This window comes from Gavialis gangeticus, unplaced genomic scaffold, assembly GCF_001723915.1.
Source record: "Gavialis gangeticus isolate Ggan-Ray unplaced genomic scaffold, GavGan_comp1, whole genome shotgun sequence".
In the NCBI taxonomy this organism is placed as follows: domain Eukaryota; kingdom Metazoa; phylum Chordata; order Crocodylia; family Gavialidae; genus Gavialis; species Gavialis gangeticus.
Genome location: NW_017728980.1, coordinates 12263659 through 12291280, shown reverse-complemented (window position 1 = coordinate 12291280; position 27622 = coordinate 12263659). Strand labels below are relative to the sequence as shown.

The 27622-nt window shown below is 47.4% G+C and overlaps 1 protein-coding gene across 2 annotated transcripts in view; it reads left to right on the top strand.

The window, feature by feature from the left end:
• Positions 1 to 27622, top strand: part of POU2F3 (POU class 2 homeobox 3) — a 52633-nt gene that overhangs the window by 1746 nt on the left and 23265 nt on the right. The window contains exons 2-5 of one of the 2 annotated variants that reach the window (XM_019510156.1): positions 3240 to 3293; positions 4086 to 4154; positions 15529 to 15563; positions 27516 to 27620. In XM_019510156.1, coding sequence (XP_019365701.1) covers positions 3240 to 3293; positions 4086 to 4154; positions 15529 to 15563; positions 27516 to 27620 — 263 coding nt within the window. The remainder of the gene's footprint in view (positions 1 to 3239; positions 3294 to 4085; positions 4155 to 15528; positions 15564 to 27515; positions 27621 to 27622) is intronic. The other variant, XM_019510163.1, reaches the window with a different exon arrangement.

Genomic DNA, 27622 nt, shown 5'->3' with positions numbered 1-27622 from the left:
CCCCCTTGCATTCAGGAGTGGTAAAGCAAAGAATTAAGTGTTTTAAAAATAAAATTTGCAGAACCCGTGAACAACATCCTTGCCTCCATCACTTTGCAGCAACCCAGGGCTGGAAATACTGCAGGTAACACCAAATGGTGCAGGAGTGAAACCAACTGGTTTGGTTTGATTTCATTGTCCAAGCTGAGTGTCTGCGCCAACTTCCGTACCAGTGTAACTGCACCAAATCAACTGAAATTCCCCTCCCAGAGACACTTGGCCTCTTACCTCTTACATTTAAACGATCACTCACAATGGAAAATATGACCAGCTTTTAAAATACCTGAATTTTCTAGGGTGTTAAATGGAAGCTTGCAAAATTCCTCATTTGCCCACCTCACTGGCTAAGTTCTGGTGCTGAGCCCAGGTAGCGCCCTTGGACTTCAGGGAGTATTCAGCACCTCTGCAAATCATCCCAGTGTACCTGAGATATCTTAACACCTGGTGGAAATTTCAAGGAAATTTCAATTGCACCTAAAACCCAATGAAATCCAATAGATGATGTCTGAAAATCTCAGCCAACATGACTTTTTTCCATTAATATTCTTCCTTTAAAGGTGCATAACTTGTTCAGTGTTAAAACCATTCCCAATAAAGTAATGTGAAGGAATTTTTTCCCCTGACATTTTTATGCCAACAAAAACCCTAGTATAGGTGTAGATGTACTGGCAAAAAGTGCTTTACTGGAAGAGATTTTTTTCATGCAAAGAAATATCCTAAGTTGGAGGTACAGTCATGGGGAAGAGAAGGTTTCTATGTCTAGCAATATCAGCAAACCTTCACTAGTACAGGCTGGGTCGGCATCTCACCAAAGGTGACAACCTTTAAGTTAGGGCATTGCAGCTTCGAAGGGCTTTAAAATAGATTTGCAGCACTCTTTTCCTTACTGCTTTTTATCACCCTGCTTATTCACTGTGAATCTCCTGCCTAGCAAAGCTGCATCGTAAACACACAGCCATAAGATTATGAATTTAAATGGACTTCCACGCCAGTAGCAGACTCTGTGCGGAGGAATTGATTGTTTGTTGCAGGCGTATTGATGTGTCTGTGTTTTATCATCTGAGCTCCCTGTCACATATTTATCGATGGGACTCTTAAGGTGTCAGTAAACAGCCCTTCTCTCTAGCATGGGGCAGCATTGCCTCTCCTTCGCCAGCTGTACCTGGGTTTCTCTCCCGCTTGCTCTTGAGGAACCTTTGGAGGATGTCAGCTACATTATTGCCAGCTGACGACCCAGCCTCTACCCAGACCCACACCCAAATCATGACCTTGATTCAAAGATCTGGTGATTTTTAAAAAAAAGAATAAAAATGGGTCTTGTTTCATTCATCTTCCTTGTGTTTAAGGCATCGCATCTCATGTTTTCGATTTTCTTCTTAACAATGTACCTTAGCTCTATAAAAGCTAAGGTCCTCGCATAATCCCCTGACTCTGGGAGCTGCAGCTTTAACAAAAATGCCAAAATATCCCAAGACTTGCAGGACAAGCCCTGAGATCACCGCTGTAACTTCCTGTTGCAGCCAACAGAAATGCACTTATTTGAGGAGCTGATCCTTTGCTCATGCAGATGTAGATCAGGAGCATCTCTGCAGCTAATCAACTGGAAAAGAGCTCCTTTCAGGTCCAACATGGAGTTGAAAGAGGTCAGAACTGCAGCCTAGAAGTTTCAGTGACCATTAGGTATCACAAAACTTCTGGGGGGTATAGGAGTCTGAGCAGTAGCAGAACAGAGGGGGGTGGGGGGCAACCGAGAAAGCACCCAGTACCACTTTTTTATATATTTGTGTTGGGGAGGAGGCTGTGCGAGTCCAAGGTATGTGAATTAAGAGGCACTGTAGTCTATTAACTAAGGCAATGAGCTTTTTTTTGTACCTCTGCCACTGACATGCTCGATGACCTTAGGAAAATCACTTTGCCATTCTCTCCTCCTCTGTTTGCCCTCCTGCTTCTACTGCCATGCCTACTGCAAACTCTTTAAAGTAGCAATTGTCTCTTATTAGGTGTTTCAGGCCCTGTTTGCCTGAGTGCTGGATAGGTATTGCTAGTTCACACCTTTCTCATTGAAACACTTCTTTTTGTGAAAACGGACACTTCCATGGCAAACAGACGTTTTTATATACATTTTTCTTGACTTTTCATTGTAAAACCCACACCCAAATGTAACTGTGTTTGTTTGGGGGGTTTTTCTTTTTTAAGTAAACCTCAAAAATCATTGGGGAGATTTTTTTTAAATAAAAAATACAGCTTTGGTTTGTACTTCTAAACATGTTGCATGGAAACAAAGAACGGTTTCTCAAATAGAGGTTCCAGACTTAATCTTGGTTATGGTCTCTTAGCAGTACTACCATGTTTAGACATATTACTTCTATGGTTGTGGTTATGGTTGTGGCTTATTACTGTTGTTAGTGCTATTACTATTGTTGTTATTAATGTACAATAGTGATACCAGAAGCTTCACCCAAGATGCAAGCCCAGATATAGTTTTGTTAGGGAAGAAACCACTTTTTCTCATTTCAAGTTTTAGATCAATGGGGGAAATGTCTGAAAACCTGGGGAATATTTTATTTTGGGCCACTCCCACGTAAAAATGAAACCTTTCTTTTTGCTTTGAAACTTTTTGTTAAAAACATACTAATACCGCCACCCCTCCCCACCTAACAAACATGAGCTTTGAAAAGGGCATTTTCCATCCAAAGAATAAAAGTTTTCACTGGAAGTTTCCAAGCAGCTCTAGTATGAGGGTTGAGAGGGAGGTAACCAGGGAAGCAACAGTCATGTCTGTTTGCTGTGGGGAAATTATGAAAGGGGGCTGTGGAAAACAAAATGTTTGCAGGTGATGTCTCTTTAAGGAGGTTTCCACCTGTCTCTTATTTTTAGGCAAAACCACAGCGTATGCTCTTGGTGCTTGCACATTGCAGTATTATTACCTGATGCAAATCAAGCTGCTTTCTCAGTGGGGATTGGTTGCTAGAAACCTATGCAAATTAGACAGCTTGTTCTCTCTTCCCCCACCCCACCCTGCAATGAGATTGGAAAGAGTTAAAGTTTGCACGCACACGGGAAGAGGGAAGAGGGTGCCTGTATGAATTTGAATATTATACTCTTCTTCCTTCAATTTTATGCTTTGCTGCTTTAACAAGTGGACAAAGTGTGCTGAGGGTTAGTGCAAAGTTGACTGAGTTCCCACCCCTTTCTTCCAGCTGTCCCCAAGGGAGACTGTGGCCCCAGGCAAGGTGGCAGCTGTCACTTCAAGGGTAAGCATTTAATTTATTGACAAAAAGGGTGTAGGCAAGAAATGCTGGCGGGGCATGGCAGACCTGCTTGCAGTGTGGCTGAGCTTGGGGCATCGCTTGGCATTGGGTGGACTGCTCCACGGTGGTGGAGGTTCAAGGATGCATGTGTGTGAGATGGATGAGGGCAGAGGTAGATGGAGGGCAGAGAGCAAAGAGATTGAAAGATGCCAGTAGATATTGGGGCGTTACTGATGAGAGGGAGCGAGACCTGTTTCATGTTATTCCCTCTCTGGGTGGACCCCCTTTCTAGTCTCTCCCAGCCTCTCTAGGGACTTCATTGTTCATCCTGTACAGCACCGAGCACATTGCGACTGCTGTACTGTCCAGGAGAGAGAGGGGCTTCTTCACTCCTAAAATAGGCAGGAGTAGCAGCTGGACCCCAAAGCCATGATGGCAAGCCTCTTCCTTCATTATCTCATTCAAGATCCCAATCTAATAGACCCCAGGGAGAGGTCAGCGAGACCAGGGGAGATGCCCCACTTGCTAAATATCCACCCCAATGAATGTTGCAGAAGGTGAGAGAGCCACGGTGGATCGAGAAGGGGAAAAGAGCAAGGGAGAGAGCAACAGGAGGGGAAACGCATCCTCGGAGCTGATGAATATTCTAGTGACTGGATGTGGAGGAATCAGGAATTTGAAAGTCTGATGGTGTATTATAATTACGCATTCATTTGTGCTGTTTAGTGGAAGCCACATGTGCCTGTTGCCTGGGACTGTGACCTGTTATTGAAATCAGTTGTGCCTTCTTTTCAGAAATCAAGATGAGCGGCGATGTGGCAGATTCCACAGAAGCACGGAGCGAAGCCGACCAAGTGGAGCCAGGTGAGAGCTCACCCTCCCTCGCCCCTGTCCCAGGACTCGGGGCCTTGGGGGGACCCGGAGTAGGGGGAGGTAGGGGGTCGTGGTTGCTGGAAGTTGCTGTCTGTGGTGCATGAGACACAGCTAGCCAGCTTGTGCATGGGTCCAGATGCTGCTCTTGGGTCGAGTAGAGCTCACCTCTCGATCAGAAGGAAAGACCCTTTCTATTAATCACCTCTGGTCTCAGTAATGTTCGTTGTGGTTAAGCCTTTAAATTGATGAATGTGCTGCCAGGAGGATGAATGCCGTCGGTGTGCGTGTGGTCCATCTAGCCTTGCACAGGTGGCTTCTTATTGTATGTAGGGTCCAATTCAGCAGTCTTCACTCGGGCAAAACTCCCAGAGACGAATCTCTCCTTGGGGATTACAAACAGGGCTGGAAGGGACCTCTTGAGGCCAGGACCCTTCTGTGGCAGGCAACCACCCAGTATAATCCCATTTTTAAACTTATTGGGATTCATTTGAAAACAACTAGGCGTCTTGCTCCACTTCTCAGATGGGAACGCTCCTCCAGGACGTCCCTCTTTTGCTGGTTAGACGCCTCTTTCCACTAACCAGCCCAGTCAATGGGCTGAAGTCCGTGGTATTAAAACAGCAATTAATCTGCCTCTCATTTTGCTCCAGCTTTCCCTGAATGGGAAAGGCTAATGAGCAGGGCCTTTCACTTGATTCTTTCGCTCCAGGTTTAACATAGATCTGTGCAGCACTAAATTCAGCCAAAACAGTGGCAGGGGGCCTTAAAATGCCACCTGTTTCAACTGTGTATTTTACAGTATTAAGACAGATTCCCTTAGACAAACAGGCTTTGAATCTCAGCCTTGGGACCCAGTTTGAAAGGGGCTCCGTTCCCATTCAGGCACATAAATAATGAGCAGAACTTCAAGCACCCACCAGTTCGTGTTACAATATTTACTGCCAGACTTTCCAGAGACCCCCTGGTGTAGCCCATGTGCAAGGAGCTCATGGAAAAGAAGTGTAGAAGAATCTCTTTGCTGATCGTCCCCAGCCCGGCAAAGAGATGTGTTGCATCAAAGCAGCACCGCACATGAAATGATTTCACTGTTAGTAAAATGTCATCATGAAAAAGATTTAGAGCAGATGAGAACTTCCCAGTGCAGCCAAATAACTTCAATGTAGACTCATAAGACTCAGGTTTTAATAGGATGTGAGCTAATCTTCTATGTGGACCGTAGTCTGTGAAGGATTATTGTCTCTACACGAGGGCAGGGTAATACCCCAACTGGATTGATATCAGTAGCAAAACTCCCATTGACTTCAGTGAAGGCAAGATTTTACTACAGGCTGTGCAGACTTGGGTAGATTTTCGAGTGCTCTCCACCCACAGGACCAGACCTTCAGACCGGCCCAGCACCCGCCACGCTGAGCAACTCTGAATATCTGACCATTTGTTTTGGTCTCTGAGCAGGCGTTGGACTCTTCTGAACGTCTAGCCCTACGTGGCCTGCAACATTAGTGCTTATCGACTTAAAATCATTTCAAGGCTGGTTGAGAACGCTAGCTTGCTACGTGAGTTGAGTGGTGTTTCTCGCCTCAGATCTTGACTAATCTAGTTATTTTCCTCTGTTACGCTTGAGTAACCGCCGAGTACTTCAGCTGAAGTCAGTGGTGTGTACAACTTGTGAAGCCAAGGCCACAATTGAAGCCCATTAGATAATATGCATTTATTTTAAAATAAGCTTGCCAGCTAGTCTTCCTAGCAAGCATGGGGAGAGGGAAAAAAAAAATCTCTCAGTCATGAGTGGAAAGTTAATGCAGAGAAGCGAATTGAATGGGTGAAAACCATGAATGGGTATCCACAGCAGTAGTCGCTCTGCTCTACCAGCCTGGAATTCATGCAAGGGACCCCCGACCTGTAGATAACTTTTACTCAGTCGAGAAAGAAATACTTTCCTGTGGACAGAAGCAACGAACCTGCCATTAATTCTTGGCGAATCGTTTAACACAAGTTCGGCACTGCTGTCTGAGCCGTTGCAGACCTTCAGCAATGTTCCAGCTAGCAACGGGCTGTGATGGGAGAAAGGGCAGATAGCGCAGTGAAATTCAAGCTTCTTGCTTTTGTTCCCAGGACCTTTGCCCCAACTATAATAAGCACTCCAGGCCTGCTCATACAAGCTGCTAAGAGCACTCAGCTGCCCTCCATGCGAGCGGAAAGTGAAGATGCTGAGTATTACAGGTCAGATCCTCAGCTAGGGTAAACTGGCACCAGTGGAATGATTTCAGTGTACGCCGGCTGGGATCTGTCCCTTTACGGGGGTGGGGAATATCTTAATCCCGTTCTGTTAATTAATAAACACCCCTGCACATTGACTGAACTCCCTGGAAAGTTCTTTTATCTTTCCTGATTCCCGCTGTTAGGAGGATGTTTGTTGCAACTCCTAATACTTATCTGTTTTGCTTACTAACTTCACCTGGGAATATTCCCCTCTGCATGGCTCATTAATTGAGAGCTGGTTTCCTTCCATTTATAATAGATCTAACGGATTGCAACAAACCAAGCAACAGCTCCCTGGGAATTTGTTTCCCCTCCTGGGTAGAGTGTTATAAAACTTACAGTATCAGAACATGTGAAAAAAGAATGGAAACTTACTTGGAGCAGCTTGACAAAAGTATTTTTTTACCTAATGTGACCTACATGCCCTAAACAAATGCCTAAGTGGGTCAGATGCCTAGCACCCAGTGCCTTTCCTATTAGATGCATCAATAGGCATCTAAATACCTCTGTAAATGGGGCCCTAAAATGAAGCTGGAGTCTTTGAAGGGTGGTGTCAGCAATTAAATATAGCCCCTGACCTGTTCGTGTAGTAACAGAACTGGGTGAAAATGGATAACTCTTTGCCCCCCAAAAGGATAAGTTCAGAAATGGCGTTCATTGCAAAATGTGTGAAATGGGCCAATCTTCCTATTTTTTTTTATTAAGCATTTTCATGAATGGCTTTTTATTTTCCCCAAAGCCATTCTTTTGGAAAACTAAACTCCACTCAAATAAATTGATAACTAGTTTGGACATGGTTTCTTTAAAACAAACAAACAAAAAACAAAAAAAGAAAGAAAAAAAGTGGGGAGGGGTAATGTAAAAAAAAATTAAGTGTGCATGACTTTTGCCTGGAAGGATACACAGCTTCAATGATGTTGTCAGTTTATCAGGAAATACTTGGGTTTTGGAGGAAAACAGTCCTTTTTCCAAACAAAATATTCCCCTTCCAAATAATGTCTCCTGTCTTACCCTGCCTGTTCTCACTGCGAGTACTAGGCACTTTTTATGCTGCAGGGTTGTTGGTTGTAGCTGTGTTGGTCCAAGGACATAAGAAGGGTGTTTGTGCCCAAAAGCTTGCAAAGAACAATTTTTGCAACTATTTAGTTGGACTAATAAAAGATATCACATTTACCCAAAGAACTTCATCTGCCTAGACACTTCTTAGGTACTTACCTGCCCTATTCCTGTCATAGCTATGCTCACAGCCCCTCCCCAGGGCCGGGGCTGATGTCCAGAGGGGCTGAGTGACTTGCTCCTGGTGACTCAGGAAGCTGGGATGGAGAAGGGAACCCAACCCCAGCCTCCCACCTTAAACCCTGGACCATCTTTCCATTCAAACCCTCCTTCTTACCGTTGTGTGGCTCGCACCAGCAGGCTGCAATAGTTACTTCTATAAGCTGTGCTTGCTGCTATGGGAGTTTCCTCTGCTTACTGATGGGCTAGGCTCTGTGCTTGGTAGTGAACTCATTAAAGAAACTTGCACAAGCCACGACGGGAAACACAAGGCTGGCTTTTATGGGAATTGAGGGGGCATGGCACTGCAGCTATACCCCTGGTCTCCAAGCCAGAAGGCAGAGCACAGCCTCATTTTGCAGTTATCCAAGTCCTCTGCCTCTGGAACAATACAACTAGGTGAGACTCCCCTTGCACTGTTTATTTGTCAGGCACTTTATTTTTGCCACATTAGCTGATCAAAACAGGCTACTTCCCTTTCATTTCATCATAGCTCTCTCGAGTATGGAAAGAAGAGGGGGAAGGGAAAACGGGCAGTGGGGAAGTGCTTCCAACCCAGCTGGCAGTGACTGAATAGCTTCAGACCCTGGGAGCATCCTCCATCCCCACCCTGCTCTGTCCGACGAAAGGGGAACTGGGGCGTCATGCAGGAGACTAACACAGAGCCTGGGCATCCTAGGGCAGAGAGAGCACTGCACTGTATGCCAGGGTAGCCATCTGGAGCCCAGGTCAGCACAATCTGGGCCAGCAACGGTGTCGTGGCTATAGCACCAAATGGCAGCTACAATTCCTGGCTTCTTTCTGGCTCTGCTGATGACTTGCATACAGTACCAGGCTCATGCTTGAACCCGTGTTCATGTTTTGTCCACTACTGAGTCTTGTGAGGCACCTGGGAGGAGATTCTCCTGATCATGCTATCCAAGCTCCTGCTCACAGATGGACTTATGGCACCCAACAGCTCGAAGAATTGGGCCCCTGAGAGTCAATTCTGAAGCCTCTTTTCTTTCCTTTCCTTTGGGACCCAATTCCTTCCCCTGTTGTTCTCACTCTAACTTCTTCCTACGTCCTTCAGCAGCTGCAAACTGGATGAGCAACTGCTGCCAGCACTGACACAGAAATGCCCAAGGTTTCTTGGTACCAGCAGCTCTTGACAGGAAGCCTCTGCCATAGGACCTGCCAAACCAGGGCAGAGCTTCCTACACAGAAACGTCTCCCTTGCATCATGGCCAGGGTGAGGCCTCTGTTCAGACCTGGTTTTTGGAGGTGACGGTCCAGTCCCCAGCCATGTCACCAGCTGCCTGTGTGACCCAGGGTGCATCCTTGCATCTCGCTGGGCCTCTGCTGCCCTCGGAGGCATTGATCCTTTCTCCCACCTCTGTGGACCTAGATTGTCAATTTGGAGTCTGTACAGCACCAGAGCACCCCGATCTCTGTTGTGGCCTGTAGATGCTCCCAGCATACAACTAGTCAATCCTAGCCAAAGGCTACCAAATACATCCCTGAAACTAGTCAATGTTGGTCTTCAGCCAATTGGCTCAGACGTGCATGAGATGATGACCCATCCACCTCTATGTCACTTTTGCAAATGGTGGCCAGGGCATAGTGCCCTAAAGCCATCCCTATCAAGTGACTGTGCAGTGGTTCACGAGTGAAGTGGGTTGGTGGGTTTTCAGCCCATGTCCCAGTGCACCAGTGCCAACATTGCACTATCAGCATAGATGAGAACAGGTGTTTCATGGCCAGCTCAGCAGAGGCCAAGGACTAAAACATCCAGGGGCACTGAACTGTGTTCTCCCCTCCCAGCCTGCTGTGCAAGCCCAGGCTGCAGCCCAGACTGCCTGCATCCTTTGGACATAGCAAGTCCTGCTACTTTGCCCTAAACTCCCCCCAAAGCCCTGACATGTTCTCTTGCCTCTCCCCTCCAGGCCTGGAAACCAGCATGCACCACGCACAGAATCAGTCCCAGGGCAGCAGCAATGGGCATGGAAATAGCTGGTTGTTATGACAATTAGGCCATCTCTAGATTTGCATAAGGTTTATGATTTCCATAGAACAGCCACATCGAAGGCAGGAGAAATTTCCATATTCCCAACTTGGGAGTCAGTTGGTGGGGGGGAGGCAAGGAGAAGGGTAATTTGAATTTCAAATGAAGGTGATTAGGGCTTTTTACATCCTGCAGAGGGGAGAGGACAAAAGGGGGTGGCAAAGGCTGGCTTGATGTGACTTAGGGCATGAGCAGAGGGGATAGGACTCCTCATCGGGCTGTTTGCAAAGGGTGGAGCTGTGCACCTCTTCCCTGTGCTTCCCTGGAGCTGTGCACCCCTTCCATGCGCTCACTTCACCCAGCACCTGGCCCAGGTGAAAGCCTTCTCAGGCAAACACCTTCAAGAGCACCTACATTGAACACGCTCAAGAGTAAATTAGATGCTTATCTTGCTGGGATCCTATGACCCCAGCTGACTTCCTGCCCTTCAAGCAGGGGGCTGGACTCGATGATCTTCCGAGGTCCCTTCCAGCCCAAATGTCTATGAAACCTATGAACAAGTGCTGCCCTGGGGAGGCTAGGGGAACCCTCTGGAACATGTCTGGGACCCCCACATTGTCCTCCATCCCTCTCCCAACCCCATGTGGATCCCCTATAGAGAGCAGGTGAGAGCTAGAAGTGAGGATAGGAGTTCTCCAAGGCCAGCGAGTTGCAGCAGCTTGACTCAAATCAGCATTTAGCCTGCCCGGGGGAAGCCCCCAGCCCAGCCGCATTTAGCCTGCAGCAGGAGGGTCCACTGTGGTCACATGGAAGGGGTTTAAATGCACTCCTCAGGCCAGTCTGTGGAAAACTGGCCCCACTGCTCAGTTGCTGAGTCTGGTTTACTCCATGATGTTACTGTTATAATGAACCTTGAGCGTCCAGCCCAGCATCCTTGAGGATCTGGGTCCAGCCGTCCAAGGCTATTAAACAAACACACCTGGGCTTTAAGCTCAGGCTCAAAGCATCCCTAATCCTGCGGCTGTTGCTTTTCCCTCACCCCCACATCCTCCCTGCTTTGCTCCCCGGCATGGTCCTCTCCTTAATGCTAAGGCTGGTGGAGGCATTGCTTTGCTGAACTTGCTGCTGCTTTCTGCTGCTCTGCGTCATCCAGCTTGAGGGCACCCATGTTCCCAAAAGCAGTAGAGGGGAACAAAGAGGCCACTGCTGGTGCCCCTTTGAGTGTTAGCTCCTCTGTGACCTGATCACATGCTAAGTTCATCTTGCTGGCTCTGGAAACCCTGGTTAGGGCCTCCTCTCACTTCCATCAACAGCTGTGCTCGCTGTCTCTCTAGTCTGCGCTGTGCATAACTGATGGTCATATTCTTTCCCAAATCTCTGACCTGTCCACCCCAAGTGAAATGCATAAGCAAAGCACTGCATTACTTGAGGTCAGAGTTATTTGTAACACTAACTAAGATCCTTTTATTGTTTAAAGTGGACTTTTCATATCACATTTCATGCAAAAATGCCCCTCTTCAAGCAGCCTGGAGAGTGTGCTCATTTATAACACCTCATTCGCATGCCATGTGTAACTATGTTGTTGGGTTTCTTTTTCATTCCTGGCTTCGGTGTGAGCATTGAACCTCATATGATATTCGACATGATAGAAGTGGTAGGAGAGCATTCATGTCAATAGACAGTCAATTCATGTGAGCTAGCCAATTTCCCACCTTTACTTTTCACAAATGATATGTGTATGTATAGAAACCCTCTGCCTACTGCTGGCTGCATGTTGTACTAAGGACATTTTACTGGAAAAACAATTGCAGCTGGCACACCTGAATGTCTGTCTGACATTCTTCCTTATTTGACATTGTTCCTCTTCCATTGTTCAACAACACAAAATTAAATTCTCAAATGCCCCACATAGTAAATCTCCTCCCTGGGAAAATTCCCCAACCCCCTTTTATTCAACTCGCCTTCAGCTTCAGATAGCTCCCGAGAGCTGTCCAAATCCCTGCCACTTCTCTGTCCCAGCTCACTGTTAGTGGTAGGTTAAATTAAGGGGTTTGGGGTTATTGCTTCCCCTGGGGGCACAGCCAGCCTTGTCAGCAGGTTGTTGCTAATCAGATGGCTTGGCTGGCAAGGCAGGCCCCTATGTAGATGACCGGTGCGTGTTCTTGGATGAGTTGCAAGGTGTTGAGATAGCTATAGCTGATGATTTCCTGGCAGAGATAAGCACGCAGCCCACTCGGTTTCCTTCCTTCCCCCATTGCACTGTTTGTCATAGAGTGCTCCCAGGAAGGAGATGCCCCATAGGAGTGGGGCTGGCTGCGTAAAAACCATCTCATTCATTTTTGGCTTTTTGGTAGTAAACAAAATATTCCAGGCTAAAAAAAAATCTGTCCGGAACTGTTTTGCTGTTTCCATCCCCAGAGAAACCTCCCCAGGCAAACTCGCACCAGAGCCTGTGCCAATATTATGCAAAGCAGCTGACAAGTGACTCAAGAGGAGGCTCAGAGCCTCCATCCAACATATTGCTGCGAGCCAGCCATGCTTATCACTGCCTGGTTCCTTCCAACCCAAGCAGCATTAAAGAGGGGAGCAGCCCAAAGCTGGGGAGAAAAGTGCTCTGGCCTCAAATCACTCTGTTTAAATACCAGGACTTTCCCACCTTGATGTGCATTGCTCTTGCCCATGGTGAGGAGGAGTTGTGCAGGCAGCTATAGGCATCATTGGAAATAATGAGCTCTCCATTTAGAGCAGAGCTCCAGAATCTGGATGTTCAGGTTCCCTTTATATCAGGCAGGGCTCCAAGAGGCAGCCGCCCTGGTATTAGCAGAGCTGTGATGGGTTACCCAAGGATCTCGCCTTGTTTATATTTCTTGCCCTTTTATCAGCTGTCTCTCAGCAAGCCAGCTCTCAAATGCGGATCCTTGTTGTTTGCAAAGCCTGTTCCTCCAGTGAGAGAAATAAATAACCCGATGAGGAGTGCCAGCACAGATAAAGATATGGGTTTGTGTTAGATGTTCCTCTGGAAGTAGTTGACTTCAGTAGCAACAGGATAGTTTTCTGCCTCACCCAGAACTTCCCATCAGTGCATGCCATAAAAAGCAGTCCTGGTCCCAGGGTGCAAATGACCAAACACGTGGATTGAAATTAGGTAGTTGTCTAGATGCAGGTCTGCTTGTGGGCTGCTTTACTCAAAGGAGACTTAAGCATATGGTTCTTGCTGATGGTCTCAACAAGCGTCTCGTTCCTTTGGAAAATCACAGGTCAGATGTTCTGTGAAATGCAAACTCCCCTCCTCCTTAAACTGTGGTGCAGTGAAGGGATGGAGTCCCAGACCTGAAGGAGTAGCTATCCTTGAAGGATAAAATCCAGCTAGATGCCATTGCCTGTGTGTGGAGGGAAGGTGGGAAGATGAGAATGCAAGAAGCAATCCATTGTCATGGGAATGTAATATGTGTAACAGCAATTAAAGCCGGGGGCCAGTCTGCAAAGCTGTGATTTCTGTTAATTTGGACTGCAATTCCCAGAAACCCCAATGATGGAGGGCGGGGGAGGAGCAAGGGAAAAAGGAAGAGGAAGCTTGAGGCTGAGACCCTAACCCCTATGATTTTCTATATAAAAGTGAGAACTCACCCTCGCTTCTTGTGCCAGTTGCTGGGGCTGCAGGGCTGGCACGCCATTGCAGATGAACCCATGCTTTGAGCTCTTTAAAGTCTGGGGTGGGTCTGATCTCATCTCACCATGACAGCCAAGGAGTGAAAATGTAGATCTAGGTTTGAATTGTGAGTGCCTGGGGTCAGGCTAGAAATTTGGAGTCCAGACCCATCCTCCAGAGAACCTGGAGATCTCCATGCAGACGTTAATGGCATGCCATTACTGCAGGGCTCTAACTGAATGCATGGTGAGAGACCAGGGGTCCTATTTTCCTTCCATTCCTTTGAGACACACACAGCTTTTGCTTTTATTTCCTTACATTTTCTCCTCCTCTGCAGCCTCCAGTTTCCACGAAGGGTCTTCCCTCCCGCTCCCACACAGGCTTCAGGGTAGAAACAAGAAGGTTTCTGGTGCACGATTTGGAGCTCCTTTCCATGGTTGTGTTCAGGTCTGGGACAGCCAGGCACAAAACCTGATGTCTAGTAATGCCATCAGTGTTCTGGTGGTTTTTAAGTGCACTTGCTGATCTATGGAGCTCAGAGACGGAAAGAAATGGGTTGTCCAATGGCTCAAGCAAGGAAAGATCTGGGTATATTTTCAAGGAGGAGATTGGTAAAGGACTTTGAAAGAAGAGCAGGCTGCATTTGGGGTATGGCAGGTTGGAGGAGATTGGATGGAAGATGGTGGAGAATAGAGAATGGAAAAAGGGCAAAGGGAGCACTTTGGAGAAGAGATGCGGGGGCTGGGGGGGGGGGCAGAGGTATGGGATGAGATGAGAGCAGAGCCGTAAATAAGACAGAGGTGAAGGGTTTGTGTCCAGGGCTTTGAATTAAATGTGGAAGGTGAAACAGGAGGGGGAACTGAAAGAAGTTCCTCTCCCTGCAGCCCTGGGGAACAACACCTTTATTTTACAGCGGGAGGCAACAAGCGTGCCATACAGCACGCCGTGGGGAGAGTTAACACTAGGAGCCAGGAGTCCTGACTCCGTGCTTGCTCGCCACTACGCCATATGCCTGCCCCTGTGTCCATGGCTTTGCCAACAGGCCTACTTTTAAATCCCCAAACTGAAGTGGCACCTGGTGACCAAGGACCGTCAGAACATGTAGTGGCGAACGTACCTGCATACGACATGTGCACGTGACAGAACTGTCCCGATAAAACTAAGCTTCCTAGAACAATTTGCCACGATCAAACTAAAATACATCAGAGGTGGTCTAAATTGCCACACTCAAACAAAATTCGACACAGAAAAATACCATGCATGTGTACATGGTGATGCCTTTATGCTAGAGAAATGGTGATTTTTTTTTTGTCACTCTTTGTCACATGTACGTGGTCAAATCATAACGGGTACAAGCACCCTAAGAAGAGAAGAAGGCAGCACGAGGGGGACCAGGCTGGGTTTGGAGAAGAGCAGAATTGGGGAATGAGATGAGGTGAATGTCTTGTGGGGGCTGTGTGACAGTGTGCGGGCCTGAAGCCAGTAGCAGTTTTGAGTACGATGCACCTGGTTTTTCTGCTGTGCTTTTTTTGATGAACTTATGGGGGCAGGAGTGGCTATTTTTCGTCCCAGGGGGATGAGTGAGGGGTGGTGCTGTATCTTGGACTGCAACCTGCTTACCGCCCTTAAATCAAGGGATTAATCTAACATTTTTAGCACAGTCCCCTGGCACCCTCCATTCGCTCTGATGCCCTGAGATTACACAAGCTCGTCCAAGGATCCCTTTCATCTGTTTGTTAGCATCTCCCACAGCTCCTCTGCATGTTTCAGATGCAACATCTTGCTTTCCCTTAAAAGCCACTATCCTCTTCTCCTTCTAGGACCTACCCCCACTGAATTCCTCACAGGTAGTCCAGCCCAAATACATCACCCACACATCACCCCAGAAGGATGTGTTTTATTTATTTCAATCAACAGCTGGTCCCTTTGGAAACCAGCAAGTTGTGCAACAGCTGCTATTGCACCCACGTGCACTAGTCTCATTGCTCCTATCTTCCCATCCTACTTCATGCTCCTGTCTGACATGCTCACTGGTGGCACCTCATGCTGCACTGAACTGTAAGCTTGTCGGGGCAGGGAACATATGATCACAGCTGTTTTATAGGGTCCAGTACAACAAGGCCCCACCAGGACCTCTAGGCATTAGAACAACGCTGATACAAGAAACACTGAGACCTTTTCTTGTTTTCTCATTGCAGGAACTGAGCACAATGGGCTGGACTTCAGCAGACAGGTAAGACCCATCCCCGATTTATCAAATATTTCTCAACATCAGACCATTTGATGTCCTGACTTTGGTGTCCCAAAGAATTGCCTTGCGTGAATCCCCATGGCGCAGGCTGCATCTCTGCAGAAGGGCTTCAAGACCTTTCTGTTCCAGAGGTGATTCTCTAAAACCCCCTGAACACAGGGGGCTTATTGCTCTGGGTATTGGGGAAGAAAGGGAGAATGAAAACCCTACTCCAAGGCTCCACAGACATTTTAGTGTGTGTAGCACTATCACATGAAGCCTTAGAGCATGCAAGCCTGAGCATTATGGGTTGACTCACATGTCAGTAAATGAGGCACAAGCTAAGGGGAAGGTCAAGCTTTAGGAGTGTTTGGGTCAAGATCATACCTGCCTGGTTGAAGAGCTGGAGTGGAGCAGGTATTTGTGCATTTTTCTCCTATCCAGCATACAGAGGAACAGGACATCAGATAAAGGCAAATGTTCTAGGAAGTCAGGATGGTAGATTCCCTTGGAGCTAGAAAACATCTGGGCCAGAGCCAGCTGTCACAGCTGTATCTGGACTCTGCAGGCCAGCTCTGAAGTGATGTTACTTTTCTGGCTATAGGAGCCTCCTCTGTATCACTGATCACTTAGACATTTTAGAGACGGCACTGAAGACTCCGCCAGAAGCCGGAGTCCCAAGTCTGAATACTCAAGGGAGACAGGTGGACTCCGCACCCCTTATGGAGTAGCGTCCAGGTCTTTGCAGAGACTTCAGGAAATGGTTCAGGATAAAGTCCAAAGTGCACAGAAGCCAATGGAGAGACTTCTATTGATATCAGAGAGCTTTGGACCACACCTAGGTAGCTGGAAGGAGGAGGTCTAGAGGCAGATGTGCAAGGCAGAGGATTAGCAAGATAGCTCTGGCTCTCCAGTATAAAGCTGGGAATCAGAATGGCAGCAGAGGCTTTAACTTCCAGGGCTGTCATTCGGGTCTGAAGAAGACATAGCATTCAAGCCACAGTGAGCTTCACGTTCTTTAGCATCTAGGGCCACGATCATTTGTAAACTCATCACACTGGTGGCATGTGGGTAGTTGTGGCCTTTCTTTCCTGGTAAAATCTCTGCTCCTCGGGGTTTGCCATGGTGGTTCCCACCTGATGGGTGTGATGGGCTCATCTCTGTTTGGCTTGCCTCCTCCGGGCCTGGGTGGATCATGCCTTCCCATCAACGGTGCCTTAACATGCTTGATTCGTCTCCCAGATTCCTGGAAAACAGAGCTTACTACAAAGGGCCTTGTGTCTCCAGCTCTATGGCTTCCAGAGCCCACGGCAGGAAGCTTCTGCAAGCCAAAAGTGTAATCCAACCCTCGCATAATGGGTGATACAAGGAAATTCCCTCAAGATAAAACAGGCAGTGAAGAAAGGCACCTTGTCGTTATCTGTTGTGCACCTTCCCCATGGTGATACTGCCAAATTGCTAGGGTCAGCTCCTAGGCTGGGGCAAATCAAGGATGCGCCATTGTCCCAAGTGCAGCAATGCTGATTTACGCCAGCTGAGGATTTGGCTCCAACTCTGTGTCTTGGAGTGACTGCATCCTTATTCCCACATAGGGCCCTATTGCCCTTCAGCATACTGGGATCAGAATTTGTCCGGTAAAAGTGTCCGACCCTGGGGCTCAGTGATCAGCTGGGGAGCATTTCTTGCAGTGTTGTAACGCTTCCATCATGTGCTTCCTCGGTTGGTTTCAGAGGGTTGGGGGTTTTTTTGGTGGTTAAATCTTTCACCAAACTATTCACCATTTTGTTTCAGGGTGGTTTTGTGCTGTTTCACAAGAAAGAAAGAAATATCCATTTTTCCCCCCAGTGAAAATATGTGCAGATAAACACATTTTAAAGTTATTTTTCAAACCTGATGGCTCCACTTCCTCAGGAAAGGAGTTTGCTTTGAATAAAATCAAACTTGTGAAAATGCAGCAAAGTTTTATGGAAGAGGGTTTCAAATGTAGGACAAGGGAAGGAAAAGGCTGACCCACCAGGTAGCTTTTTTTTTTTGGTTGCAAATCAAATATCTCCTCATGCTATCATTATCTGTATCATTATGGTTTCATGCATCCATTTTTGTAGAGACAATGGGCCATTTATTATAGGGGCTATAGATCAAATCTGAGATCGTATTTCGAATCCTCTCTCCAGGGAACCACATTATGGCTTTCGACTTGAAGTATTTGGGAGGTGTATCCAGTTCACTGCTCAAATTGTCCTAAAGTGGATTCTGTGATGGTTATGAACCAGCGCAGAATTATTATTAAATGTTATTAAACAATGCCATGGGACTTATAGTTAAATATTTTAAATGATTCGTTCTAACCACTTGTTCAAGCCCATTTATTATTAGGCACATGTAGATGCTGCAGGTAGCACAGATTGGACACAGATTTGGTCACATACAGAGGTATAAAAACCCATGCTACAGACTGAGTGGTGAGGAAAATGCTTTTCTTAATACTATGAATCCAGTACCAAACTCCAGAGAGGTCAGTAAGAGTTTGGGACAGAGGGAAGGAGTCACATTTGGGCTGCACAGCCACTTGAACTCTAAGCATGCACCGTCCAAATTAGGATTTGAAGCTCACAGGTCATGAAGGCCTCCCTTGCATTATTTCTATGGAGTTGGCAGTTTGGGGAACTAAGGGCCCTGAAAGCTAAAGAGATATGATGGGAGGGGACAGCTCTTAGCTTTGCTCTGACTCTAGTTAAGGATAAAATGCTAGTGACTTCCAGTGGAAGCAAAGCTAGGCTGAGTGCTTTTGAGATTCCCACACATAGCACAGAAAGCAAAGCCTCCTCCAGGGTACAATGTCTCCTGGGCCTAGGTCATGGAGAGAGCCATTGTCACTTATCACCCACATAAAACCTCATCCCACTTTCTGCCCAATAAAGTCCCAAGCTTTTAAATAGCAGCTTCATCGGCGAGGTTCATTCATGGCTGAAAGCAGCGTGGTTTGAGCGCACAGTTCAGCTATCATAAGAACTTCGTTTTCAGAGGCGTTCGGTGAGATTTCCACTGGCTGCTTTCACAGGCAGGGCATGAGTTCTGCCACGGGCACAGCTGGCAGGAAAGGCCTCGGGGGCTGATTTTCTGGAGCATTCGTTCTTCCTTGTTACTGACATGTCAGGAAGTGCCAGTTCTGTTTGAGGGCCAGGAACTCCCCGGTGATCATTAAATGCAATGAAGAATACTTTGTCCTTGCGCAGCACCTACCACCTAAGAGCCGCAAGGCACTTTGCTCGCTAATTTAACCCTACCGTACCACTAAGAGGTAGGGAACAATTATTCTCATTTTACGGAGGGGGCAGCCAGGGCATGGAGAAAAGGCTGGCTTGATCTTGCAGAGGTGCTGATGTACCCAGGCCTTGGCTGCAACCAACAGATGGCTGCAGATGGGTGGTACCGGGTGTTATCAGGTATAAGAGGGAGCCTGTAGCACAGTTGCAGAATGGACTCTCTTCGTATGATCCACTGTCTTAGCCTCCTTGAAGGTGCCAGTCCCTGTCTAAGCAGTGCATTGTTAATAATATTTTGGATGCAAATCTCCCAGAAGATCAAGCTCCTAGGGATCAAGCTTCAGGGATCCGTTCCCATAACATTTCTGTCTCTCCGTGTCATGTGGCCCCCTTAACATTTCTTCAGCTCCTGTTAGACTCTCCCTGCAGGAATCAGTTTGGCTCAGGTTTCCTTCTGCCTCCAGATCTCCATCCTGGTGCACCCTCACATCCTGCTCCTTCTCCCCTCCGGGCATCAGCTCAGATTGCACTCTCTTCCCACAGGTTGCCCCAAGGTACCAGCCTGTGTCCTGGTCTGGTGCTTCTTCCCTGGGGCTCCTTTGAAAAGAGCCTCAAGGGATAGGGAACCAGCTGTGTTCTCCCATGAAATGAGCTGAGCACCATTCAGACCTTTCCTTCTTCACCAGTCCAAGGACATGGGACTGTTGGTGTCAGTTTTCCTCCTCCAATTAAATTCAATGCATCCATGGGCAGATCTGGCTTGCCAAGGCAACATCAAATCTACTGACCCTGTTCCCGACTTATGTTGTGCTGGAAATCCCACAGCCTCCCTAAATATCTATGCCAGTGCTTGAGTCTCCTTATAACTAAAACCTTTTCCCTGATGATCAGTCTATCCCCTAGCTGCAATTAAAGCCCATTCCTGCTTGTCCTGTTCCCAGCAGATATGGAGAAACAGTTTGTAACCTTCCTCTGAGCAGAAATCTTTTGCACCTTTAAAGGGTGTTACCTTGTCTCTTCTCTAGACTAAAGAAACCCAGTTCTCTTAGTCTTCCTTCAAAGGCTCTTTTCTAGACCTCCGATCATACTTGTTGCTCTCCTTTAGACTCTCTGATTGACCTTCATCTTTCCTGAAGTATGGTCCCCAGAAATGGGCATGTACTTCCATCTGTGGCCTCATGCTTCCAGCTGAGGACCATGTATCATCACGTGTTCCTAGGAATAATCCTGCCCCAAGCTCATGTTACGGGTGGACACAAAAGGCTCATCTGCTCTTGCAAAAGTTGCATAGGGTGAAGTTCTAGATATATTTAGCTTGTAAAATTTAAGCTCCTTGTTTGAGCTCTGCCAGCTCAATTTTGCAACTGGTTTGTGGTCCAGGCACAGGGTTTTATGGGTTGCATCTCATCCAGCCTGACCAGGAATCCCTTTTCCTACCATAGCTGCTCCCAGTATAGATGCCCCATCCGCTGCCTGTCAGGTGCAAACCATCTGCTGAGGTTTTAGCAGCTACTCTGATCCTCTGATGAGGACCACTGGCCAGAACGGGGGCATTAGGAGGTGCTGTAATAAAAGGACAGCTACTCTTTGGAAAAGGGTGTTGGATTTGTCCATGCCCAGCTCCTGCTATTGGGCTACAATGAAAGCTTTTGGTCACTTTTCATTCTGTCCCCTAGTTTGCAGCCTCAGTCTTCCCCAAGAAAACTGCTGTTCCTGGGTATCTCCTAACCTCATCCTCCTATCTAGCCCAGTGATGGCATGGCATGCACAGGAGCCAGCTGTTTGGGAGCTGTTGGTACAGATAAGGACAAAAGTGAATGCCTTTCATTCACCTGCTGGTGAATTTGCAGAGTTCATGCAAATACCTTGCTTGATATGTTCTCCAGTCATCCTTGAGTAAATATTTTCCAGGCTCATGGTAGGCAGGCCCTGGTGGTAGGGAGCTCTTTGAGGGACAGATCAGTTGTTTGTACAATAGAAGCTTTAGCATGCATAGCAGTTATCTGTGGGATATTTAGCTTGCTTGGCCCTTGCTAAAAGCGCTGAATTGAAAGAACCAGAACTCACAGCAGTTGCTCTGCTGGCCCCGAATTAAAACCTCCTCACCAACAACAACAGGACTTTATGCTTCTCCAAAGCCCTTTTTAGTAATGCTCCAAGTATTTCCAGGAGCTCGGTTAATTAAAAGCTTTGTGACACCCCAAGAGGGCGGGGTGTTACACCCATTTGGCAGACAGGCAAGCCAACGCAATATGTGAGGGCGCTGATTTCCAAATGAGTCCCTTAATTTTTGGATGCCTGATGTGGGAGCTGCATTTTCAGCAGTGCCAAGAAGTGAGAGCTCCAGGTGAAATCAGCTGAGCAAGTACAACTTATGATCTGCCCAAGGCCACAGCAGGAGTGAGTGACAGAGTTGGAAGCAGGTCACAGGAGGAGTGGCTCCAAGGCCCCTGCCCCAGCTCCCTGCCACCACAATGGAAGGAGAGAGAATGGGCCGCATGAAAGCTGATCGCTCTCTTAACTGTTTTGCTGGGATGTAGTTAACACAGTTGTCTGGCTGATGTTCGCGTCCCAGTTCCTTCTGGCACCGGGGCAAGATTCCTCCAAGCCAAAGCTGCCCTGAACCAATCAGGAAGCCCTGCAGTCAGGACTGAGCCAGCCCCAACCATGAGTGCTTGCTGATGCCAAGTTTAATTTCCTGATAATGTGGGACACGGCGTGAGATGCCTTGCACCTGGTTCCCGTATCCACGGCTGCTGGGCAGGCACCATCTTGCCCTATCTAGGGACATCAAGGGTGTGCAAGGAGACCGCCCCTGGCACATTAGGTGGTCCCTGCTATGAGCATCTGCCCACCCACGAGCACAGAGGCCATGGTGCAGTACAGAACAGCCACAGGATGCTCGTGGTAGCCAGAAATGAAGAACTACCAGCTGCAAGACACTTGGAGAGCATGATAGGATCAGTTCTGGTTGCACTGAAATCACCGAGGCAGCTTTGCTCCGGACTGTCATGGGAGCAGGACTGAGTCATTTTGAGCATGCAAGATGGTGTGGAAGATGTTAAAGAATCTGGAGTGGGAAAGTCCCACAGAACGGGTGATAAAGGAAGAGTCTGGGGCAGAGCCCAGGAAGGGTGTGGGAGATAAAAGCAGCCACGTGGGCAGAGGTGGGGTTCTGGAGAGCTTTGAAGACGAGGAGACTAAATCTGATGGGAACAGGGAGTGGTGAGGAGCAGTGTGGAAATAAAAAGGGGCCACCCAGGCAAGAGGGGATGAGGGGCATAGCTGCAGGATTACAGATGAGTGGGAAGCACAGGCTTCGTGGAAGAGCAGTGGGCTGCAAGGACCTCCAAAGGGAACCAAACCTCAACCTGTCCTGACTTCTGTGCATTTTCACATAAGGGTAATTCTGCTCCCACGGTGCCGAGCGCTTTTGAAATTCCCTCTCATATCTCTGCTATATATAGCATGTTGTAGTGTGGAGTTGCACTTCATTGCCATTACGCTCCTCAGCTAATTTGTGGATGCCTGCTAAGTCTTGCTCAGCATGTAGAATAGCACATGTAAAAAAGAGTAATTGCAAAGCCATTATCATCACTGCTGTCGTCTATTATTTTTTTTTATTATATTATTTGATTTCATAGCGCTAGATACTTCAGGGAAAACCACGTAAGGCAGGGCAGGCCAAAAGGTTGAGATTCGGGAGAGCTGGGTGGAATTCCTATTTCTGTCCCAAGCTCCCTGTGCAACAAAGCCTGGAGGGGCAACTTCACCACACCCTTACTCATATCAAGCTGCTCTTTTGAGAGGGATTTCAGCAAGACCATCTGTAAAGTAAAATGCTAATCGCCATGAGTATGGGACTCGGCTTCTGACCCATAGATGCTCTGTGCCTCAGTTTCCCGTCTGTGAAATGGGGATAACAGCACTGCTTTGCTTTGGCGGGGAGTTGTGGTGCCAAAGCATCAATGCTTGCTCGCTGCTCAGACACTGTTGGGCCAGATAAGGACTTGGATCAGTGGGGTAGATCTCCCTCAAAGAAGTGACTATCTGAGCCATGGAATAAGGATCAGAGTATTCACAGCACCCTGAGGTGCATCCCACCATCGTGTTTCCAGCTTAATGCACGGTACGTGCAAAATAACACATGGTTTTACCTGGAAGAGGTGGCAAAACTCTAGTCTGGGGAGCTGGAAGAAGCAGCCAGGATTTTTAGTTGCACACCAATTGCTGAAGCCTTCATCTATGAAACCAAATATAAGTCTATCCCTGTCATGAGGGTGTTGAGATGGTGTTTGGATTGCGTAAGAAGTGTTAAGAAAGAGGAGGTGACTTGGTATAAAAGAAAAGGTGGAAAACCAACACGCGTTTCGTAGGACCCGGTGTGGGGTGTGTCCAGCAGGTACTGACCTGGCCTTCACCAGCATCCCATGGTCTTTGCTAGCGGCCTCACATGAGGCTGGGTTTTCACAGCTCGCAGTCTGTCTTCAGGATGTTTTGGGGAGATGAACCTTTGCCAAACGTACGTGGATCAGTTACAAAACACAGCATTTTTTTTCCTTTTCCCTACTGGTAAGGAAGAATTTGTGCAGTAATTGCAGGCAGGTTAGGAGATGTTCTCTTCATCATTCCCCTGCTTGTGAAATGTTCCGCATGGGTTACGCAAGCAAGCCAAACAGCTTTGATCATCTTCCACCACCCGCAATTTGTTTCTTGTTTTGTTCAGTTTGGGTTTGGACCAGGGTTAGGTGAGAGCCCGTTGGACTGACCCTGCGAGCTCAGCGGATCCCCCCAGCCAACTAGCGAGGGGACTACCTTTAAATTGCTCTGCCCTTGCTTTTGCACATGGAGCAGTTGCCTGAAGGCAACATATTGACAAGGTGGTGAGAACAACTGCATTAGATTTGCAGAAGCATGAAGTTCTCCCCAGCAATTGTCTGAAGCACCACTTCGGTGTGTGCAGTGATGTCACCCTCTAGTGGATCACCAAGAAGAAAACAGATTGATTGTCATCTGCCTCGAGAGATCCCCTTTAACTCAACCGGCAGATGCCTGCAGAGCTCTAACCCCACCTCCTGCTGCGTGCAATGTGGACCTGTTTGCAATAGGCATTTTGTTCCATGTCCTTCCAGGGGTCTCTACCCGGTAAGTACATTCTCAAGATGTCGCTATGCAATCTCCAAATGCACATCCCCCCAAAACAATGGCGTTGTCTTCTTCAATCCAGCGCTGGAAGAGGAGATCTACATTCCCTTGGTACACCCTGGTCCCCATCTGCCTTGATCTCTGCATAACAAAAAAAATTCCCAGCTCGCTCAATTTTATCATTGATTTCCTGATAAATGGAGCTCTTTTAAAAAAAAAAAAAAAATTAAAAGTTGCAACTCCTGAAATCAAGTGACATGACCATCTCTTCTCTTGGTTTGGTGGGGTTGTTTTTTTTTGTGAAAGGCAAGTATCTAACCCTCAGAGCAGTGAAGAAAAGATTTCACACATGACTTAGGTGCACTCCCAACCAGCAAATAATCTGCCCCAACAAAGTTTATTACTTTAAAAAAAATCATGCTTTTAAGCCAGTTTGTGATTTTTAGTGGCCTGGTTCGTAGTTCTTGAACATGTAGGCTGGGCAATGCCATGGTTTTCTCTGGAAGAACCAAGGATCATCATAAACTTCCCAAACTTTTTGGCTTGGGACACTGCAGTAAAAACAAGGAGGTAGCCACAGGTGGGTGGGTGTAAATTTGAGCCTGACAGCAGTGAAGTAAAGTGCAGCGGAGAAGTATGCGCTGGCTACACCCAAGCCCTCACCCACTTCACAAGAGAAGCCGGAGGATTCCAGGGACTGGGGAACAAGCCATGAGAGCCGTTGTTTATAAACTGAGAACCTGGTTTTTTGCCAAACGCACCTCTCATTCTCATGCTGTGTGGCACTGGGATGCAGCAACACACCCCTTTCTTCCTGGATCACGTCCAGATCTTTCCACTTGGCAGCTGTAAAAATTGATTTCAGTTTGGAAATGGCTTGTACTTCTTCCACACTCGAATCCTGTTGGGATCAGACGTGCGGCAGGAGGGGGCACCTCGGTCTCAGAGAAGCTGGTTGCTTTTCTTCTTGTAAACTGTTTGGATTGGAATTCCTCGGGGGCACACGTAACCCAGAGGAGTATGAGCACCTGGGCAATATCCTGGATTATCGATGGCAAGTAGGCGTAATCTGTGGCTTGGTTTGGCTTGGTTGGTTGGTTGTCGATAATTCTTCCAATGGGAAGTTCTCAGAGCATGCGAGAAAGTTTAAATGCAAGATGGCTCAGAGGAGGGGGACATGGTTTATTCCCAAGGCCTTTCATCTACTGACCACTGACTTAAATGCTGCCCACGATGGTGGTGACCCCAGCTGCTTACCATCTGGGCTGTAAATGAAATCCCCTTCCTGGGAGCTAGGACTGGGATTCTCGGCAGATAAAGCTCTCTTTGCAAGCAGCTAGTATTGCACAATTTTTCAGCAGCATAGGCAGCTCCAGTACGTAACTTTGGAGGGCCCCAATTCAGTTCCCTGTGCCCTGCACTTTTCTGGAGGCAGAGGTTAGCGCTTGCTTTGGCAACCTCCTTCGCACTTTGGCTCTGAGATGTACATCAGGCTCTTTCTTCCTCTGTCTCGTGGAGATTTGTTCTTTCATTGTTTTCCTCAACCCTCAAGAGAAGTCCTTTCAACTGCAAATCCGTGCCGTGTGTGTCACTTGCAGGAAAACCTCTGCTCCTTGTCTCCCTCGGCTAACAGGAGGTTTTACTTCCCATCATGTCCACAAGCCTCTCTTGACACTAGCAAAAGAATCGGCTTTGTTTGTTCATCGATATTGGGTGCCAAAGCAAACTGCTGCAAGTGCAAAGATCCAGCCCACTGGTTTCTAATAGAGACTTTGCAGCTCTATTTCAGAATAATTGGTCAGTAATATAGCTGAGGAGGGTGATCAGGGGCTGCCTTTAGGAAGGGCACGAACGTAGCCAGCTGCAGTGGCAGCTAGACATGCCATCATTTTTGGCACTGCAGCTGTTACAGCTGCCCCTGGCACAGACCTGCCCTGCTAGGCCTCTGCTCTTTGGCCTCTGTCCCTCTTTGTATATGGAGAGTTGTACAAATGAAGCCTGAAGTGGAAACTCCTCTGGTTTGGGGATAGACTAGACCTAGACTGGATGGTCAGAGGGAGCCCCAAATCCCAGCACCTTCCAACATGGGGACGGTTTGGAGCTGGGCTAGGCTTTTAGCTGCCTGCACCCATCTCTAGCTGAGATCTTTTAGGTGAGAGCTCGAGTCTTCCCTCTGCAGGGTATAATCCTCTCCACTGAGCACATCTGATGTTAACCTGATATTGCACTTGAGCTTAGTTGAAGGTTTTTAAGAACTAAATTGCAAACTCACCAGGTGTCCCAAGCCAGAACCTACTCCTGCCTCCTCTCCTATTCCTTGCAGCCTCCTATGGCTCCCCACAACACAGGCCTGCTGCCCGTCCCATGGGGGCTACCTGCCTTAGCAATGAATTGTACCCAGTACAAGAAGATGCAATAGGTTATGCCTTGCTATGGAGCAGAAATGTTAACAGTTAATGTGGAGATCAGTGCATAAGACAAGTGTTAAGGGCCAGTTTCAGTCTGTGGCCAGTAAGGAATTTGGACCATCAGACATCCAGACGTTATAGTCTTAGGCCTTCCTTCTGCTTGAAAATGCTTTAGTAGGAGCAGAACCAAAGGATTATTCTAAATCTGTTTGTAAAACGGACTCTCTGGATGCCTTTGCCTTGCTTTGCCAAATTAGCTCTCCTGTCATCTTCCGTCACTGTGGTTAAAGGTGGGCAAGTAGCTTTGGTGGTTGGGCCAGTGCATTGTCAAGGCTAGGAGCTACTCCTTCGCTCCTCTTGCCCTCCCTTTAGCAAAACCAGGAGGCCAGATGTAGTCAGTAAGGTAATAGAGTGGGTTTGTGATGTTCCTAGAAGGTGAATTAGTGACTCTCCGGTTTCAGTGTACTTCCTGGTTTAATGCTTTGCCCTTCCGGGGCTTTTCTTCCAAGGTCCACAAAAGGTTTTAAGGTTCTAATTGAGCAAAGATCTGAAGTGCACACTTAAACTTAAGCACCACTCAAGTCAGCCAGGCTTGAGCATCTCTTAGGTGTTTTAATTACATGTCCTTAATTAAACACGTATCCTGGTTGTAGCCGTATTGGTCTAAAGGAAAAAGCAATCGGGGCTCGTGGACAGATATCTTTTATTAGACCAACAAGATATTGTAAAAAAAAAAAAAAAAAAAAAAAAAAATTAATTAAATTAAAAATTTTTTTTTTTTTTGCAAAAATCTTGTTGGTCTAATAAAAGATATCACCTCTGTCCGCAAGCCCTGATTGCTTAATTAAGCCAGCTTTTGTGCCCTTGCTTGTTAAGCAGGGCTATCTCCACGTGACTGATGAGGAAGCAGAAATACAGAGGGGGAAAGTAACTTGTCCAAACTACAAATTGCTACAGAGCCAAGGATAGAGCCCAGGAGCCCAAACCCACCTCAGCTGTGATGAACAGAGGGGATCTCCACCCCTGCCAGTCCAGGCTTCTCAACCTGCTAATGTCCTGAATCTCCCAGCTTCCTCTGACTTCGTGCCATCCATATGCCCTCCGTGCTGATACAGCTCTTCTGCTCTCCACTGCAGATTAAAACTGAAGATCTCAGTGATTCCTTGCAGTCAACGATACCCTCCAGATCAAGTCCCTTTGTGCAAGGACCTTCCGTGATGCCTGGAAGCCAAATAGCAGGGGT